This window comes from Mytilus trossulus, chromosome 4 (genome assembly GCF_036588685.1).
Source record: "Mytilus trossulus isolate FHL-02 chromosome 4, PNRI_Mtr1.1.1.hap1, whole genome shotgun sequence".
NCBI lineage: Eukaryota > Metazoa > Mollusca > Bivalvia > Mytilida > Mytilidae > Mytilus > Mytilus trossulus.
This window is the reverse complement of record NC_086376.1, coordinates 58,970,247-58,991,321: the sequence shown is the minus strand read 5'-3', so window position 1 is coordinate 58,991,321 and position 21,075 is coordinate 58,970,247. Positions and strand designations below refer to the sequence as shown.

The 21,075-nt window shown below is 31.0% G+C and overlaps 1 protein-coding gene across 3 annotated transcripts in view; it reads right to left on the bottom strand.

Annotated features, from left to right (window-relative positions):
* LOC134715639 (alpha-1,6-mannosyl-glycoprotein 2-beta-N-acetylglucosaminyltransferase-like) overlaps positions 1 to 19,917 on the bottom strand; it is a 36,691-nt gene extending 16,774 nt beyond the window's left edge. The window contains exons 1-4 of one of the 3 annotated variants that reach the window (XM_063577962.1): positions 19,803 to 19,917; positions 7,010 to 7,924; positions 1,731 to 1,828; positions 290 to 389 (exon numbers count right to left, since the gene is read on the bottom strand). In XM_063577962.1, coding sequence (XP_063434032.1) covers positions 290 to 389; positions 1,731 to 1,828; positions 7,010 to 7,588 — 777 coding nt within the window. In that variant the 5' untranslated portion in view covers positions 7,589 to 7,924; positions 19,803 to 19,917. Of the gene's footprint in view, positions 1 to 289; positions 390 to 1,730; positions 1,829 to 7,009; positions 7,925 to 9,691; positions 9,831 to 18,204; positions 18,296 to 19,802 lie in introns of those variants that run through there. The other 2 variants (XM_063577960.1, XM_063577959.1) reach the window with 2 other exon arrangements.
* Between the last annotated feature and the right edge of the window lie 1,158 nt (positions 19,918 to 21,075).

Genomic DNA, 21,075 nt, shown 5'->3' with positions numbered 1-21,075 from the left:
TTTGTTTGGCAGTGTATGAACTTACTATCCAGAACCAATGATGTTTTGTTTGGAAGTGTATGAACTTACTTTCCAGAACCAATGATGTTTTGCTTGGCAGTGTATGAACTTACTTTCCAGAACCAATGATGTTTTGTTTTGCAGTGTATGAACTTACTTTCCAGAACAAATGATGTTTTGTTTGGAAGTGTATGAACTTACTTTCAAGAACCAATGATGTTTTGTCTGGCAATGTATGAACTTACTTTCCAGAACCAATCATGTTTTGTTTGGCAGTGTATGAACTTACTTTCCAGAACCAATGATGTTTTGTTTGGCAGTATTTGGCTTCTCTATAATGACCATACTTGTCTGGATGGTTTGCGTTGTTACATTTTATTTTTAAAGCTCTGAAATAAAAAATAAAAGCAATTATCATCAAAAAGTTATACCCACAATATAAATAAATAACAAATGATGAACATTCTAACAATATAACTTTATTTAAACTGAATAAAAATCATGATTTATATTAAGGACAGCATTATCAAGAACCTGCTGTTTTAGTATACAAGTTCCACTTAATATTGTGCTTAATTATCATAGCTGAAATCAACATATCGTTACCACAATTGTATTCATTTATCAAAGCCACAATCCTATTCACTTATCAAAGCCACAATCCTATCCACTTATCAAAGCCACAATCCTATTCACTTATCAAAGCCACAATCCTATCAACTTATCAAAGCCACAATCCTATTCACTTATCAAAGCCACAATCCTATCCACTTATCAAAGCCACAATCCTATTCACTTATCAAAGCCACAATCCTATCCACTTATCAAAGCCACAATCCTATCCACTTATCAAAGCCACAATCCTATCCACTTATCAAAGCCACAATCCTATTCACTTATCAAAGCCACAATCCTATTCACTTATCAAAGCCACAATTCTATCCACTTATCAAAGCCACAATCCTATCCACTTATCAAAGCCACAATCCTATCCACTTATCAAAGCCACAATCCTATCCACTTATCAAAGCCACAATCCTATCCACTTATCAAAGCCACAATCTATCCACTTATCAAAGCCACAATCCTATCCACTTATCAAAGCCACAATCATATCCACTTATCAAAGCCACAATCCTATCAACTTTTTCTTGACTATGACAACAATGAATGCAATGTTTAACCAAGCAACAGAACTGGTACCTCTACTAAGCTCTGCATTATTAAAGCACCAGAATTGACTGTTATAGTTTCTGTGTTTTTCTTAAGCTTTGACTTGTAGTTTTTACGTGCACAAGTTTGGCGTTTGTAACTTCTTTTTAATAGTACAAAATGTATTTAACACTTCAGTTGCTAGGAACATTAATAAAACATAATGTATCCAGGGTGTTAAAATCTAAAATAAATTTTTGTTCAAAACTCTAATATTTCACAAATTACTTTTTTTATTAGTTACAAACACTTAATATCTACTTATTTTACTATTACATACAAATTTCAGTGTAAACTATTTGAAAAGTAACACACCTCCATCGATTATAATGGATTTTGAAGCTACACTTCACTTTCATTAGTCAATGACTACTCATTTTGAAATAAAGCTTCATGTGCAATAAGTAATAAGTTTTCTACATAATATCTTACTGATCTTTTTTGACATTACGTGGACAATCCCAATGAAGTGAAGCTTCATGTGCAATAAGTAATAAGTTTTCTAAGCAATATCTTACTGATCTTTTTTGACATTTCGGGGACAATCATTAGGGTGTTCACCAGGGAACTCTTTGGGATGAAGTTGAGCTGAGACAGGGAAAAATATCTGCATTACCTGTAAAAAGATAAAAACTTGTTAAGTTCCTGTTCACAAACATAAATATTACAAATTGTAGAAATAATCATTGTAATTATACATGTTATACAAGATAGAAAAATAGTTGCGGACATTTTTGTCCAACACTATAAGTATTAAAACTTCTATCATTTAGCCTTAGAAAACTTCTTGACACTCATACTGAATAAAATATCAACCAGGACCCCTACGTATATATAGCTTTGGGTTACAGACATGTATTAATAAGGATATTTTAAACTAAATCCATATATTTACATCTGATAATAATCAATTATCTTCCACATCAAGTATTAACCATTAAAATGACAGGATTTCAGTACAAAATCTATGATTTTATCAGCAAATATCTGAAAAAGTATAAGCTTTCCTGTTCCTATTACTTATCATATCATCTGCAGAAAAAAATATTTTAATGATGGCATTATAATTTTGAAAGGCTTGAATAAATTTACATTTTTTTCAAATCCAGGGGCCAAATATTAATATTTAAACATGTACACTTCACATAGACAAAATTATAAATAAACTTTTTTATAAACTGCAAAACCACGAAAACAATGGATACAAATCTGCTGTTTCTGTAGTCAAGACAGTAATACAAAAAAAATAATGAAACTGTAAAATTTCATTCTGATGATGATCTTTTTCATTTTAATATACATATATACTGGCCATGGGCATTTAAGCTTTTTTTTTTAATTCTATATTAAATTGTCCACAGCATACTACATGTATCTTTACTTCAACATGTTAAATACTAGATTACTAAAGTCTTTCCAGGAGAATCTAAAGATAATAAATATATATTAATTATTATTTTATTAATTGTACTTCATATTCTATTTATATATATCTACATATAACATATGTAGAATACTTGCCACTGGTCATAATACAACCAACAATTAGTATAATTACTATCATGACTAAATACAAGTGGATCTTAAATTTAAACAGGATGCTGGCTTACACATATATACATGTATGCATAAGAAGTTGAAGACATCTTTTTGAAATATATAAGGTCCCTTTAAAATCCAGTGATGGATTCAGGGGAGGGGAACAGAGGGTGGGTGACTGTACTCCCAACCGCACCTGCCTTTTTGATTGAAAAAATATAATATTTAAACAAGATGAAAAATGTGAACAACTGTGTGAAGTTCAGAACAACATCAAAATTTGTAATTTATAATGCTCATACATCAATATAACCCAAAATTAAACTTAAAACATTATCAAATATTACTATACCAATTGAATATTGTACTTTAATGTAACACAGCTGTCATCAATCATTTGCAATTAATAATCCATTTGGATGTAAATAACACTGTCAAAATGACTGTAATGATTATTATTAAAAACAGATATTAATAGTACTTTTTTCATTTTTCTGATTATTTAATTATCATTTGCAATGCAATTGTTCCAATTCAAGAGATAAACCCCCTGAACATGCTGAACAATATATAATGTTACTTCGTTGTTCAATGTTGTAATATGCAGCTCTCAAGATCTGATCCCAATAAATTAAAGAACAAGGTCCCTCAAAATCATGTATTGATCAACTTAACATGAGCACTGTAACCATGGTAACTACAATGTGTAGTAGGTCAACAATAATAACACTTAAATTAAGATTTTTTTTAAATAGTCACCTGTAACTTTACTAAGGATGTTTGAAGGAGAGTCCAGGGACTTGTCATTGTCCATCCAACATCAAAAGTCAAGAGGAAAGTTCAGTATACATGACACAATTGAGCCATAAAATGACATTAAATTTAGATAATATATAATAATGATGATATCTCATACAACACTCGTGCATCTTTGGACGCATCCATTTTTAGAATAATTAGTCCAGACGTACAGATTTTCATGAATCCCGGCCAATTTTGTCTAAAAGAGAACCCCCTGGACTCAATGACATACCTTCAGTGAGAGCCCCAGGACTCATGGACTCCCCTTGATAATAATGAGTCCAGGACACATGATATAGGCTTAGTGAGAACCCCTAAACTTGCCTTACTTATAATGAGTCCAAGATTCATGATCTTGCCTTAATGAGAACCCTGTCATATGCAAGATGTGCAAACTACACATGTCTTTAGTTGAAGACTTAAGCTGATCCAAAATTGCTCAATATGTATTTAGCTTGGTGTTTTTGCATGCAGGCTATGTTTTCTCAGTTTGAAGTACACTTTATCTCAGTTTACTTATAAAACCTCTATTAGCTATTGAAGCAGGGCAAAAAGTGACTATATTAAAGGCTATATATATATATTTAGGTCAAGTTTAAATTAAGTCAATTGGAACAAAATCATATAAAATACAACTTATATTTTCTTATTAAATTTGCACTATTATATCATGCATGTCATGTGTATACCCAGTGTATACATGTACATGTATGATAAATATATTCATGTAATAGTGTAATAAAAAAAATTAAATCTTGTAAATATATGGTAATTTTGCTTGTAGTTTAACATGTTTAATATATCAAACATGTTAAATTACAAGTTTTTGTTACATTATCAGTTGCAAAGAATAACATGTACATGCAATGATTTCCCAGTGAAATTAAAACTGACAATTTCACATGTGAAATAAATGTTATAAACTCACTCCTCTGATGTCATACAACTACAAATGTATAGGCTTTTTCAATAACACCAGATCAAAACAAAAGTGAGTAGAAAAAGACAGAGTTCCTTACGTTTTCTACTTTTAAAAAAAAGGGGGGGGGTTCAGGGGGTTGGAACTTTTTTTTGGATTATCAATGCATTTGAATGGGGACATGTAATTGGAACCCCCTTTGTCCTGGGTTAGGACCCCCCCCCCCCCCCCTTTTAAAATGGCTGGATCCGCCCCTGATGGTACATACATGTATATATATACAGATGCCCATCTGCACTATCATTTTAAATGTTCAATGGACCATGAAATTGGGGTCAAAACTCTAATTTGGTATATTAATATAGACATGATAGAAAAAAGATCATACCATAGGGAACATGTGTGCTAAGTTTCAAGTTATTAAGACTTCAACTTCATCAAAAACTACTTTGACCAAAAACTTTAAACTGAAGCGCAACGGAACAGACAGACAGTCGAAATGGATAAACAGACAAATGAACAGATGCAAAGACCGAAAACATAATGCCCCTCAGTCACTTAGTCTCTTAATCTTTAAAAATAACCACACATTTTAACTTGAGTTAAATATGAGGTTAACCATTTAATAAATTTAAATATTTGTGGTCGATGATCAAGGCAGATATCTTGCCTGTATGTTTCAAGTGTGTATACATTCAGTTTACAAATCATCTTTATTTCTATTTCTTTAAAAGTGTATGAAATACTCATCATACATAAATATATTATGTTTTATTTTAAAGTAGATTAAATTTATCAAAATATAAAATTGAGAATGGAAATGGGGAATGTGTCAAAGAGACAACAACACGACCAAATAAAAAAACAACAGCAGAAGGTCACCAACTTAACCTCTTAAAAATAAAAAGAAAGATACATGTAGTTTGAATTGTCAGGAAAAAAATAAATATTACTTATGGTTCATGGTCATGACAGTTGATTACATCAAAACAATATATTTTAAATGACATTAATATTGTATAACAAAGGCCTGAAGCTACAAACACTAGTAATTATATTTATGTATATTTAAAAATCATCTGTAAGAACTAAAACATTTCAAGTCAGAAAAAACATATGTTCTTTTATAGCTGACTATGCAGTATGGGCTTTGCTCATTTTTGAAGGCTGAACTGTAACTTTTAATACTGTAAACCAACTTATTTTTGCTGATAGTGATACTTTATTTTGCATTAAGCCCTTTCTATTCTAATTTATGGTGATTTCTTAATTTTCAATTTTACTTGATGCAGTAAAATGTGGAAAGATCTAAATTATATTTAGACTACATGTATTTATAATTGCTATATTTTTCGACTGGCAAAAGTCTCAAAAATAAATCACTTGTGAAAATAAGTTTGTTTACAGTAGTTTATATTAATTTCTGTGTCATTAATTTGGTCTTTGTAAGGAGTTGTCTCATTGGCAATCTCATAACACATCTTCTTTCTCATGTTTCTTTTATCTACAAATTTATTTATTTTTCAGAATTTTTTAACTAAAATTGAAATCAAATTAATTTTGCTATAAACAAACATTACAGATAACCCAACAAGTCTTAAAGTGCACAGTTTGTGATTAAAAGTGAATAAAAATAAGATATGAGATCATGAAAATATTATAAATTAGAGTAACCAAATATATATTCCTTATTATGCCATTTTTGATAAGCAGTGTTATAAATTATGATATCAATTTTTCACTTTCATCAGAAGTCTCTTTATCTGAAAATTCCCAACAAAAGACAAACTGTTTTGGAAGAAGGTTGAAATATGGCACAGTTCTGTTAATTCACAATCAATAATTTCACACATCTTTGGGAAGTCTTGTTTAAAATGGTGCGAAAACTTCTACTTTATATTGCAGGATCCCAGGATAATAAAGATTTATTACTGCTGACATTTAATGAAGTTAGTGCCTTTAAAATCAAATGTCTTTGGCATTAATCCTCTTTACAGCTATGCCCTTTCTAAAGCATACGGCTGTAAAACTATCTCTGACTGTTAAAGTACATGACTAACATCAATGTGGTGGCATCAATATCTTTTAATTGGATTTTTTATTTCAGCATGTTCAGTAAAGTGATGAGTGAACACTGCCAAAAGACAATCATACAAAGAAAAATGCATTTTAAATGTTCAGTGCCAATAAAATGTTTTAAAAAAATGTGTCATACATGTATCATTTCATGCATTTAATTCATTAAAATGGTTACCTTCAGTTATTCAAAGCCTGTTTTTGAAGGGAATCAACTCAAATATTCTTTTAAAACATAGCAATTTTCTCCACCTTTTCTTAAAAATATTTTTGCATTTCATTTTTAATTGCGAGGGACTATGCTAACATTATAAAACACAAAGTTCAATAGGCTTATCGTCAAGCCAAACCAGTCATACAGTAGGGATTTCTATGCATCATCATTTACTTAACTATACTTCACAATCCCCTTATACATATTATAATAATGGATACATGTAACACAGGGTAACCAATACTTACTGGACAAAAGTCAATTGTTTCTACAATGGAATTCAGCTGCTCGGAAAAAACATCATGACTGAAGATTAGTAACGTCTTCTCAATTCCTTTCACTTTCCGTAAAGAGTCTAATAAAATTTTTAAATAGTTTGCTCTATCATGTACTTGTACAACTATCACAACACTTTCTGGTCCTAAGCTCAGACCATATTTTTGAAGATTGTGGACATATTGTTCCGCATTTCGACGGTCAATTTCTAATTTTATTTGAGTTAAGTTATGTTCTGGTATATTGTGTCGTGAAACGAATGTTTGATTGTACTGATTGGGCAGTATTAATACTTCTACTTTAGAACTGTTCTCAGGACCGTCTGAGTCCTGCAGCTGAGATCGGTCAGTTTGGACATGAGCCTTTAAATTGTTACTGTGACGCAACTTATATAATAAAGTTCGATCATAGGCATCGGAATTGTTAGGTTCAAAGTTCATCAACACGTGAAGATTTAGAAACACAAATAGTATTAAAACTATCATAAACAGAGATCTAATAAGTCTCACAGGACGAAATCTCATGTCTAAAGGTGATGTTAATGTTGGCATTACGTCGAAGATTTGATATGTGTATAAGCAAAATATCACAGTGCCCTTTATACTGATGTCTATATCTCGAAACAGATATCTCCACAAATATACCTCCAATCTGATATCTCAACACAGATATCTCTATATCACAGATTTATTTAATATTTCAACATTTCCTGATGTTAAGGAAAATGATCACAGTTAATTTTCTGGGACTGTCTTTGATACATTACACCATCATCATGTCTTGAAAGTTACGTATTAAAACTGTCATTTTATCTTCAAGTGATATATATCCTACATGCTACAATAGCTGCTGCCATCTCTTTTTTAATTTTCATGGCCAATAATTATCTGTAATAGAACAAAATCAATTATTTACACATACATATATAGGTATATCAATTTTACACTGTATCAAATGGCATGTAATTCACTAAGAATATGATATACTAGTAAGCATTAATGTCTATAAACTATTAGGAATATCAATTGTTCATTAATAATTAATCTCATATATATATACATACATAAAAGTATAAGTATTTTTACAGTACATAACTCTAAAATACATGTACATGTACTGTATAACATATATTTATATATATGTTGCAAAATTTTAAAAAAAAACTGTAAAAGAAAACATTGCAATTTAAACTGATTTATAAAGATAAAAGACTTATGTTTAGCAAAAAGCTCAGAGCTTATGTTTATACCATATGCTGAATTTTAATGAAGATTTCTATGTCTTTCTACTGATACTGCCCTCAGACATTGTATTTAATATCAGAGTTTTTAGGTGCATTATCAATGTCAATTTATTTTTGTTACCAACACTGAATCATGAACACTTGTTTTATACATTTAATAAATGAAGGCTTATATACATTTATATAGCTACCAGTATTACATCAAGCTACATGAACATTTGGTGAGATATTGAACAATAACATTGAATTGAATTTAAACCTACCATACGGCAACATTAATTTCTGAACATTTTTGAAACCGGCAACAATGCCTAAAGTTAAAAGTTAATTGCAGAAATGATCAAAATAATCAGAAATAGATTAGGAATCTGTCCATGGGACACAGATCCATGTACATATAAAAACATACAAACAGACAGAGATGAACAAGGGTAAAACTTATTGTTCCCTCCACTATTGGGCGAGGGGTACTTAAAAGACTTCAAATGATTGATGGTAAACATGATCAGGTAAAGAGGTTGTTGTATTTTCATTACGGCCACATAGTCTACCAAAATCTAACACCTCTTGATAATTCTAAAAGTTACAGGTCATGTAGACCTGCCAGAAAGTGTGCTAATACATTTTGTACTATTCCTTGATATGCAAATGCAGAACTACAGTATACATAATATCATTAGGAAGCTTACCAAGTCTGTATGTGTATCTTTAAAGAAACATCTTCACATGTATTACATTCGTTATTTTATTTTATTTTATTTGACATAACTGCACCATACATATAAAATAAAAAAAACTTTGAACAAAAATAGTTTATTTAGTTACACATGTTACAGTATGTTGTGTCACAGGCTATAAATATAATGTGTAAAGGCAATAAAGATCCAATAAAATTTTTAATTGAATTGAATAAATCTAGCATGAAGTATGACCTCCCATATTAGGTTTGAGATATGTGGTGTCATGTTGAAACAGAAATAATAAGTGTCTCATATTTTTAAACACAAGATCAAATGTGTAAATCTGCTAACTTAAACATGATGGCCATGCAGGTACATATACATGTATTCTCATGCATTGTCATGTGCAACTCAAATTTTGATATTTTTGGAAGATTCAATGATCTGTTAGATCTGAAATATTTCAAGTACCAAATAAAATGTGATTTTCTTATTTGTCGAACCTAATTCAATTTTCCCACTTGTTTGGCGCAAGACTCTTCTGGTTTTAAAGAAGAGTCTTGCGCCAAACAACAATATGTAGGATAAATTATCTACAACTGTCAAATTCAAGGGAATATTTTTTTTCAACCTATTTTCGTATACAACCGGATGTGACATACCATGATTTGTTGGTATAACACCTTAATAGCTAGGTATATAATAAAATTTAAAAAAACAATATGACCTACCCATGGTACAAAACTTTATAATTTCTCTTTTTCCATCAGGTTTTGTGAATAAATATACAAAATGCAATTTCAATCCTGACAATTTGAACAGTAACCTCCAGCAAAAAACCACCTGTATACAGGGACTAACACCCACTACTGTAAATAATGTCATTTATTCCTTATAGAACAATTGTTATTATGTATTTTATAAGGTGTCAATCATAATAAGCTAGTAATTCACAGGTAACAGGTCATTACAATGTAACTCTTTGTCGTTTTACTACAGATTTATAATGAAGGTCTATCAAATTCTCATAACTTTCACTAGAAGCAATTCTTCTTGTTTATTTTATATATATCCAAGTAGCATACAGATGTATGTACATTCATTATTATTATTATATCAATCCAATTCTTTCAGTCCATCATTTCACCAGATTTAATACAAAAATAAATGATATTTTCAACTAAATAGTTTAAGTTTTCCAAATAATTATAAGTACACGTAAATGATGTACATGTAGGTCAAGTGTAACTTCATTTTTAGTATTTTCTGTCAAAATTTTAAATTAAAATAATTTATGTTAGGTTGCTTTTTCTTAAGCATAAATAAGCAACATCTTATGTTATTGTTGACTGTATTTGGATGATCCTCTACTGTGCTCTTTCCAATAAAATATTGAATTGAATTAAATATATTATAGATAAGAATACCACGTTAATGTAGTTTTAATTCTGAGAAAAAAACATTATGAATAGAACAACTTAAGTTTATATTCTATTTATGAAATTTAAATAAGGTTTGTTGAGGGAGATATGTGTACCAATAACAAGAGGGCAAAGTTTATGATGAAGGAAAAATGAAGTTATAGCTTATATAAATAGATTTTTTTACCAATTTGCATGAATAATACACTTGGGATACCAAAAAATAGCATACATTAGCATAAAAACACATTTAAAATTTTTTTGAAGTCACATTTATCAATTACTCATATTTCACTCTTTTGCCATCACCCTAAATGCCCTACAGAAACAGAACACATTTTGAAAAACTTATATTATATATATGGCATTTTCATATAGAAAGATTTCGATGTCCCAAAAAACAAGAATGTGTCCATAGTACACAGATGCCCCACTCGCACTATCATTTTCTATGTTCAGTAGACTGTGAAATTGGGGTCAAAACTTAAATTTTGAATTAAAATTAGAAAGATCATATCATAGGAAACATGTGTACTAAGTTTTAAGTTGATTGGACTTTAACTTCATCAAAAACTACCTTGACCAAAAACTTGAACCTGAACTTCACAGTATCATTTTCTATGTTCAGTGGACCATAAAATTGGGGTCAAAACTATAATTTGGCATTAAAATTAGAAAGATCATATCATGGGGAAAATGTGTACTAAGTTTCAAGTTGATTGGACTACAACTTCTTTAAAAACTACCTTGACCAAAAACTTTAACCTGAAGCGAACAACGCACAGACAGACGAACGGAGGCACAGGCCAGAAAACATAATGCCCCTCTACTATCGTAGGTGGGGCATTACTATCGTAGGTGGGGCATTACTATCGTAGGTGGGGCATAAAAATAAAAAATGGAAAAAGATTGATTTGTCTATGTTTTTTATAAAAGTGCATTTGTTTCATTTCAATTTTTAGTCTTTTGAAATTGCAGAATTTTTTTTACGTTTTCTGTCTTTGTGTCAGATTTAATTCCATTTTCTCATCAAATATTTACTCTGTAATATTGATTTTTATAACCATATTTTATTTTTAAAAGGACTCTGACCCATTAATGAAGGCACACATATTAATTTGTTTTAATTAAAATCCATTTCTATGTGTGAAATATGTATACAATAAATATATGTACATGCACATTGTAGTTTGAAAAAGAAAATAATCAAATCAAAACATTACACTTTGCCACAAACTATATATAGAACAAAGTTTTATAATTTTAATTTTAATTATGTACATGTGCATATATAAGTAGGTTATTATTCAAATTTGTGGTTAAAGAATTAATTTGTATATTTTATCCATCGAATCCGATGCTTGTAAAGGAAACATTGGGAGATGAGATATATGCATTATATATGCATTTTTTGTTGCACAGTGTTCAGCCATCAGATTTGAATTCAAAACATTACCAATGGTTTATTCTATTTATATAGAAATGGAATGAAGGTCGAATAGTATACTCTAGATACATTACAATTTTTAATATTTACCACATCATTATAAATTAAAAACATCATTACTGAGTCAGCTGTTTTCTAGTCTTTCATGTCATAAAAGAAGATGCTCAAGTATATTTTGTCATTAGTCATTTTTTTAGTAGACAATGAATGCCAAATAACACACAAAAACTTAAAAGACAAATAATAGACAAAGTTAAATTTGAAATGATGCCTTTCTATTTTAATGGTTATATTTTTCTAAATTTTATTAAATGTATAAAGAATGAAAATAGATTGAGAAAATGACCACAGGTCAGTATTGGTCATTAATGACATGGTCAACTATTATCTATATACATGTACATGTATAGACGAGATGTATGTTGTCAATTTTTACAACTCTTTTAAATTAGAAATTAAGTTAAAAATTTAATAAAACCAAAAATTGTTTCAATATTTTATAACAATAGTCTCGCTAGGTATTATTAAAAAATATTTATCTTATGTTGTCACACCATTATATTATCATTTAAATCCTGTACTTACCGGAGATCAATGAACACAAGTGATCAATGTTTGAATGAATATCCCAATGTAGCTTATTAACCATTCTAGGTCAATGAAATTCATGTTTATAATTAGATAGATATGACAGCCTGGAGTTAATAAGCTTCAAGTTAATTTTCATTTAATTTTATCTACAAAACATGAACCAAGGTTATAATATAACAATAACATGGACATGCAGATAAACTTGATCTGGATATAAAATGAAGATACCAATTTGTTAATCACACTTGTCTTGATAATATTTGTCCTACAGACTCTACCTATAGACTCCTATTCCAGCCATCCAGGAGTCAAAATTAGCACAGGACTGATGGGACATGTAATGTAAAAATATTTTCTGTACTATCTTTCGCTAACGCTCAGTGTAAAATATCGACAAATATTATGCCTACCCATGTTAAAATGAGCATAGAGCATGACACGAAGGAATTATTCCTTGAATCATCAATTTGGTCCTGTAAATGCCAAACCCTAATTTCTATATCTTATACCCCTTAATTGATGACAAAGGAGAAGGATAAAAAATGCCTTGATTTTATTTTTAAGCAAATATTTGTGAATAGAAAAATACATTCTACTGAACCATAGCAACAACTATATAAAAAAGAAGATGTGGTATGATTGCCAATGAGACAACTATCCACTAAAGACCAAAATGACACAAACATTAACAACTATAGGTCACTGTTCCGCCTTCAACAATGAGCAAAGCCCATACTGCATAGTCAGCTATAAAAGGCCCCTATAAGACAATGTAAAACAATGCAAACGAGAAAACTAACAGCCTTATTTATGTAAAAAACATGTTTAAAATAAAAAATGGCTATAAAATTTCTCAATTTATCTTGTTTTACATACCATACGTATACATGACATACTTGATACACTTTTTCGTTTAGAAATACATGTAAATATTCAACCTTTTCTAACATTATTCTATCAATTTTTGAAGAGCTGGGCCCACTCTTTCAAAACATTAAATAGCTATATATTTACATGAAAACCTCCTTTCAGTGTCTTAAAATGTCTGATGTTAAAGATATGCATTTATGGCATAGTGGTGATTGTAGGTGCAAAAGACAAGTAGTCACTCTGCTACAAACTCAATTTGTGACATTAAAATCTATGTAATACTTATTATACATTGTACTTCAGACAATCTTAAAATACATTACAGATACATTGTATATATATCCTAAATTAAACATGTACACATGTAGCTTATTACTAAATGCAGTTTCAGCACAAAAATGAATGTGATTTTTAAAAGCACCAATAAAGTAGTGATGCCATCCATCAACAATACAAACTAGAGGCTCTAAAGAGCCTGTGTTGCTCACCTTGGTCTTTGGGCATTTTAAACAAAGGACACAGATGGATTCATGACAAAACAAGATACATGTAACCACCAAAAATGGAAAAATTCCCAATTATGGGGTAGCAACTCAAAACAATGGGTTGTCCCATTCATCTAAAAATTTCACGTCAGATAGACCTTGACCTGATAAACAATTTTACTTATTGTCAGATTTTCCTTTAATGCTTTAAATTTTGTTTCAGAGATATAAGCCAAAATCTAAATTTTAAACCTATGTTCTATTTTCGCCATGGTGGCCATCTTGGTTAGTTGGTGAGGTCACCAGACACATTTGTAAAACTAGATACCCCAATGATGATTGGCCCAGTGGTTTCAGAGGAAAAGATTTTTTTTTAAGTTAACGGAAGACAGACGCAGGACGCCAAGTGATAAGAAAACCTCACTTTTAGCCATGTTGGCCGGTGAGCCATAAATGTGCTGCATGAAAAGTGAAAAAAATCTGTGGCATCAGATGATCCTTTAAGTCTGTATAGCTTTAGATTTCAGACTTTTATTATTGGCCACAAACTACTGACTCAAGACAATTTAATCTTCCTACCTGCTGGGTTAATTAACAAGTTGTCATGCAGGTGTGAATTACACTATCATCAGTTGACAGTTTTGCTTATATTAGTACCTGCAAAGCTACTTTACAGCACAGTGTGACTTGAGCATGTTGAATAAAATTGCTCAAAGTAGAACATTAAAATATACCAAAACATATGAATCTTGGATTCTTTGTTTTAAAGGTGACATTTGGATAAGAAAAATCAGTATACATGTTACAACCAGATGCTCCGCAGGGCGTAGCTTTATACGACCGCAGAGGTTGAACCCTGAACGGTTGGGGCAAGTATGGACACAACATTCAAGCTGGATTCCGCTCTAAATTTGGATTGTGATTAAATAGTTGACACAGCATAGGTTTCTGACACAGAATGAATGTATTCAAATGAACTTAATTTTTTTGTTTTCTCTTAGAGCAATTCACTATGCTGTTGAATATTAATCCTCTCAAAAAAATGTTTGAAGAAATCTTCTTTTTATTTATGAAATTTCAAATGAGAAAAATTGAACCCAATTTTTTAATCACATCCCCCTTTTCCTTATTCCAAAACTAATTTCAATTAAAATATTCTAATGGAGTTTGCAACAATTACTACTCATTTAAATACATCATAAAATATTAAGATGTAAAAAAACTGCTTGTTATCACTGAATGGTAAAGATTATTTAAATTTATCAGTTGGTAGTAAAAAGTGAATATACATTGTATATTGTATATAACAAAGATTTAAGTTGATTCTGGACAAAGAAAGAGAACTCCAATTAAAAAAAATTATTGCAGATATTTCTTGCTTACTATACTGGACAAAGAAAGATAACTCTTAATTAAAAAAAAATTTGCTATTTCACAATATTGTGAAATTAGATATTTCTTGCCATTGCACAATACTGTGCAATTGAAAAGACTTGCTATTGCACAATACTTAATATAATAATTTTAGATCCTGATTTGGACCAACTTGAAAACTGGGCCCATAATCAAAAATCTAAGTACATGTTTAGATTCAGCATATCAAAGAGGCCCAAGAATTTAATTTTTAATAAAATCAAACTTAATTTAATTTTGGACCCTTTGCACTTTAATTAAGACCAATTTTAAAACTGGACCAAAAATTAAGAATCTACATACACAGTTTGATTTGGCATATCAAAGAACCCCAATTATTCAATTTTTGATGAAATCAAACAATGTTTAATTTTGGACCTCGATTTGGGCCAACTTGAAAACTGGGCCAATAATCAAAAATCTAAGTACATTTTTAGATTCAGCATATCAAAGAACCCAAAGGTTTCAATTTTTGTTAAAATCAAACTAAGTTTAATTTTGGACCCTTTGGACCTTAATGTAGACCAATTTAAAAAGGGGACCAAACATTAAGAATCTACATACACAGTTAGATTCGGCATATTAAAGAACCCCAATTATTCAATTTTGATGAAATCAAACAAAGTTTAATTTTGGACCCTTTGGGCCCCTTTTTCCTTAACTGTTGGGACCAAAACTCCCAAAATCAATACCAACCTTCCTTTAATAGTCATAAACCTTGTGTTTAAATTTCATAGATTTCTATTTACTTATACTAACGCTATGGTGCGAAAACCAAGAAAAATGCTTATTTGGGTCCCTTTTTGGCCCCTTATTCCTAAACTGTTGGGACCGAAACCCCCAAAATCAATACCAACCTTCCTTTTGTGGTCATAAACATTGTGTTTAAATTTCATTCATTTCTATTTACTTTAACTAAAGTTATTGTGCAAAAAACCAAGAATAATGCTTATTGGGGCCCTTTTTTGGCCCCTAATTCCTAAACTGTTGAAACCAATACTCCCAAAATCAATCCCAACCTTTCTTTTGTGGTCATAAACCTTGTGTCAAAATTTCATAGATTTCTATTGACTTAAACTAAAGTTATAGTGCGAAAACCAAGAAAATGCTTATTTGGGCCCTTTTTGGCCCCTTATTCCTAAAATGTTGGGACCAAAACTCCCAAAATCAATACCAGCCTTCCTTTTATGGTCATAAACCTTGTGTTAAAATTTCATAGATTTCTATTCACTTTTACTAAAGTTAGAGTGCGAAAACTAAAAGTATTCGGACGACGACGACGACGACGACGACGACGACGACGACGACGACAACGTGATAGCAATATACGACGAAATTTTTTTCAAAATTTGCGGTCGTATAAAAATTAAAGAAAATCACAAATATAAATAATCATACATGTATACATCCATGATTATATTTATTTAGCATAAAAAGCTTGAGGGTAAAATGAAAGGCAAAATGCAGAAATCATGGGTCTCTGTGAAAAATGTTAAAATATAGAGAAAAAAAAAGTTTGGCAGGTAGGTGAAACTTACATAAATGAAGAGATAAACGAAAAATGAAGAGATTGAAGCCCGATTTATATAATTCCAAGGCCCTCAGTCGGCTCCAGAAGTGAAGAAGCAGCGCATCTATTTTAGGTGGGCAAATATCCACTTTTTGATATGGGGCGAGCTCTGACATCCCACGGCTCCAGTTTGTCTGGCAAAACAGCCGTTGGACGTCAGAGTAATCTCGGACTACTCACTGCCAGGCAATATTCTATATACAATTTTTGTACCAGTAGCATATGCTCGCAGCGCCATTATTGTGAAAATCCATGGATGGTACCAGCGGGAACCCTCAATTTCGGGATCTAAAGGCCCAGCGCTCTAACCAATTGAGCCAAAAAAGATCTTCCCTAACTCAACTAGTTAGACTCATACCTGCCAACTGTCACTATTTGCGGGGGATAAGCCCCATGGAGGCTTCCAAATTAAAAATTTGAAAGAGCAATTTTTGTCCACAATTTTAACAAAATAATTAATTTTACAATGACTTTCGGCTTATAAAAGTATGAAGAAGCCAAAAAACAACATCAAAATGTATTTGCAGGCGCCCTTGAAGTTTTTTAGGACTATGACAGCCATCTTGCATGCAAAACCCCCATGGGCATTTTGAAAAGTTGGCAATCCGGTATGTAGACTACCTTTATATGGGGACGAAGTCCCCAATTACGGTAGAAAAATCAATAATAAAAAAAAAAAAAAAAATCGGGGAAAATTTCCTGAATTTTTCATTGTACTAATGAACTCAAAATTGTTAACTTTTTTTTTCAGATCTAGTTCCTGTTCCGGTTTTCCCGCATTTGTGCAGAAATCTGTCTTGTTTACATCAGACTTTTTTTTAATATTTATCAGTCAAGTAAAATATAAGATTGGATTTCAATACAAATTCAATTTTAATAATTGTTTAATATGAAAAAACGTTACCTGATCAAAGCGTTTCTTTTGTTTACATCAAATATGACGTCATAACTGAAAGAACGTCACAGCTAATTCCCTAACAACAGAACCAAAATCGGGAACATCACGTACAGTATTTCGGTTTCTTTTATCAACATGATTGAATTTTAAAAAAAATACATACAGACTTCGTCCCCATTCACAGGTTATGCCTGCCTCATATTATCTCCAGGTCTACAACACTAACAACGTCAACAATGAGAAATTATAGCCTTCCAGTCAACAGGTCATGACAACGGTTCAATTTAAAGGGTTGGTTGAGGATTTACTTTCAATGACGGTCGTTTTTCTATATAGGATATCACTTGTGTAGGATTATGGATAGCGACTTCCACTGGAAGTAAAACATCTGCAGGAGCCCCTGAGACTTGTAGTTCCAGATTACTCCGGTCTGATATATAGATTATGGTTAGTCAGAAGCAGAAGCATACCGAGAGTATCTGAATGGTGCAAAGAAAAAACTGATGATTTTCTAAACGAAAACATATCAAGTGAGTGTATCATACTTACAGTACCAGTTTACGTTCTTTACTAAGCCACAACATTTTGGTAAATTTTTAGTATGAAACCGGATGTCAATGTCACGTGACTACAATTTTGGGTGAAACTAATGACCTGAACGGATTTTGTTTTTACTTTCTTTAAAAATTGGTCTATGTAAATATAGGAAAGGTTAGAATTATTTTCTGAAATTAACCTCTAAAAAAAATTTAAAATCAAATAATCAAATAATAATTTAAGAGCTTAGATTTTTAATTTTGAAAGAAGAAAAAAATATGGTTTTACAGTTCTATTGATCTGAGATGAGATCGTCCCGAATATGCATGAAATATTTGCCACTGCCACTGGACGTTAAGCAACCAACAATCAATCAATCTGAGATGAGAATCTGATATCATTATGTGTAATCTCTGGGACTATTATATAGTCTATATAGTATAATAGTCCTAGGTATGATCATGTGTGAGGGGAATAGGACCTTTATCGGGACTTCGGGATCGGGTGTTTTTAAGCTCAGGATTTCGGGATTGACCCTTTTAAGAACCGAGAGTTTCTTTTTTTTTATATTTCGGGATTTAAAGATTTATAAAATTTATTTAAATTCAGAACCTCGAGATTTGAATATCAGGACCCCTCCTACACCTCCTCATGTCAAAGTCGTTGTCGCTTGGATTCAAGTTTTAGGACAGTTTATTTAATAAAAAAATAAAAATATAAAAAAAAGCAGAAACATATATACACATATATGTCTCTGAAAAAAGGCAGTGGTTATTTTTCCGGCACCTACCGTTTTGTCTGATTTACTGAATATCTTCTTTCAAGACGACATTCACAACGAGCATATATTTTAATATTTCCATACAAATGTACATTGACCGACTCCAGCAAAATGTGAGGTGAATATTTTGCTCACGATTGAAATATAAAAAAATATGCTTATGTTTCCGGCTCTAGGTAAGTAATTGAAAGCAAAGTCATATTTAAACTGGTCCGCCGTTCTATCGCACCGCAAACATTCAGTTGTATTTGTTTTCTTATTTCACTTTTAATATCAGTAACTCATTTGATTCTTTTATGCTAGTTGGCACACATGCATGGGACAATCTTGGTATACTCAGTTTCCTTGAGAAGTTATAAATATCCGCCCTCTTTACAAGGAACCGGCAAAATACAAATTAACTTTATATTGCCGATGCTGGTAAAATAGTCATTTCTATAGGTATGCTATTTTCTGGCTTAGATATTTTAATCAGAGCTGGCAAATTAGCAATTTTTCGGCGGCCTTTTAAAGCCATTAAAGAAATTAGAAAAGCCTAACATGGATGATTTTTTTTATTGTGCAACTGAATGCAATACTATTAATATCTATCTGATAATCTGTTTACGCGCAATTAAAGATTAGTAGACTTTATATCTTGTAAGAATAATATAAAAGTTCCTTATATAGAAGACCATAGTATTACAAACTATACTAATTAATAATGAAAAACGAGTATTAAAATGTCAACAATACAATATACAATAATAATTTATTAACGTGGTGAGAAACAAATTTAAACTAAATAAATTTTTTTAAACTATTCAATAAAACTGAAAAATGTACTTACTCTTCAATTAAACTGAAATGTAAAAAAGTTTTGCAGTTGTCTCAGAACAAACTTACAATATATAGATTTTATCCGTCAAACTATTTTTACGTATTATGTAAGAATTACTTATTTGGTTGAACATGTTTTTAATCCGTCACCCATTATCCGTTCTAAGTTGTTATTCCGCATTTAAGATCTAATTATTCATTTTTGTTAAATGGTCATTCAATTTCTGTAATCCCATTTCTATTGTGAAATTGTAACCAGGTAAACTTGAGGGCGCAGGACATTTGAGCGAAACAAAATCTCAACATTAAAATGTAAACACATAGAAACGAACTAAGCATTAGACAAAATCTGAAACAAAATAAACATTATTCAAACTAATGATCATAGACCTTTTTTTTATTTTACAGGATGGGTTACAATTCTATCGAGATGGATATCATCATCTGACTTAACCTTGTCTCTCCATGCAGCCAGAACATTAGCTAATCTAGACACAGATTTTGTTTCTTGCACTTATGACGATGGAGTCTACCTCATTCACCCTATATATAGGGAAAAGTAAGTTTAATTTTCCAAAGTAAAGGAAAAAGATTCATTTACCATTTTAAACACACTGTAAATTCAGAAATTATTGCGTGCATTTATTATTGCGATTTTGTCATTTTAAACTTAAATTTTATTTTTTACGATTTTGAGGAAAGTCGTTCTTAATTCAGTTAAAATATTACAAAATGCAAGTTTTAATTATTGCGTTTACAACTCTGTCACATTATTTGCATTTATAAAAACCTCGCAATAGTTTCTGAATTTACAGTAGTTAATCGTATACATTGATTCAAGGAAAGGAATTAGGTATAAATTACTTTATAGCTGGAGGTGTATTTGGTATCCAGTATGTGGACTTCTTTGCAAAGTGGGCCTCACTGGCCTAGTGTCTAAGTAGTTACTGTAATCACTAGCCAGTCAACATTGATGTTGTGAGTTCGAACCCCGCTTGTGCAGGTCACTTGACTCCAAACTTAATTGACTAGGATGGTCAGTTTTCCTATTGAAGGTCAATGGTTTTCTATGGGCACTCAAGCTTCCGCCACTAAAAAAACTGGCCACAGGAAACAGCCTAATGTGGCACTTAAAAACAGTGTTCCTATATCTATTAAAACACTAAAAAATCAAAAATCAAAATCTTTGAAAATAGAAATGTTCAAATGACAGAAATGGTATGGCCTTGACCTAAATTTTATGCTTCTTTGATTTTATTAGTTTTTCAGGATGAGTAGATTTT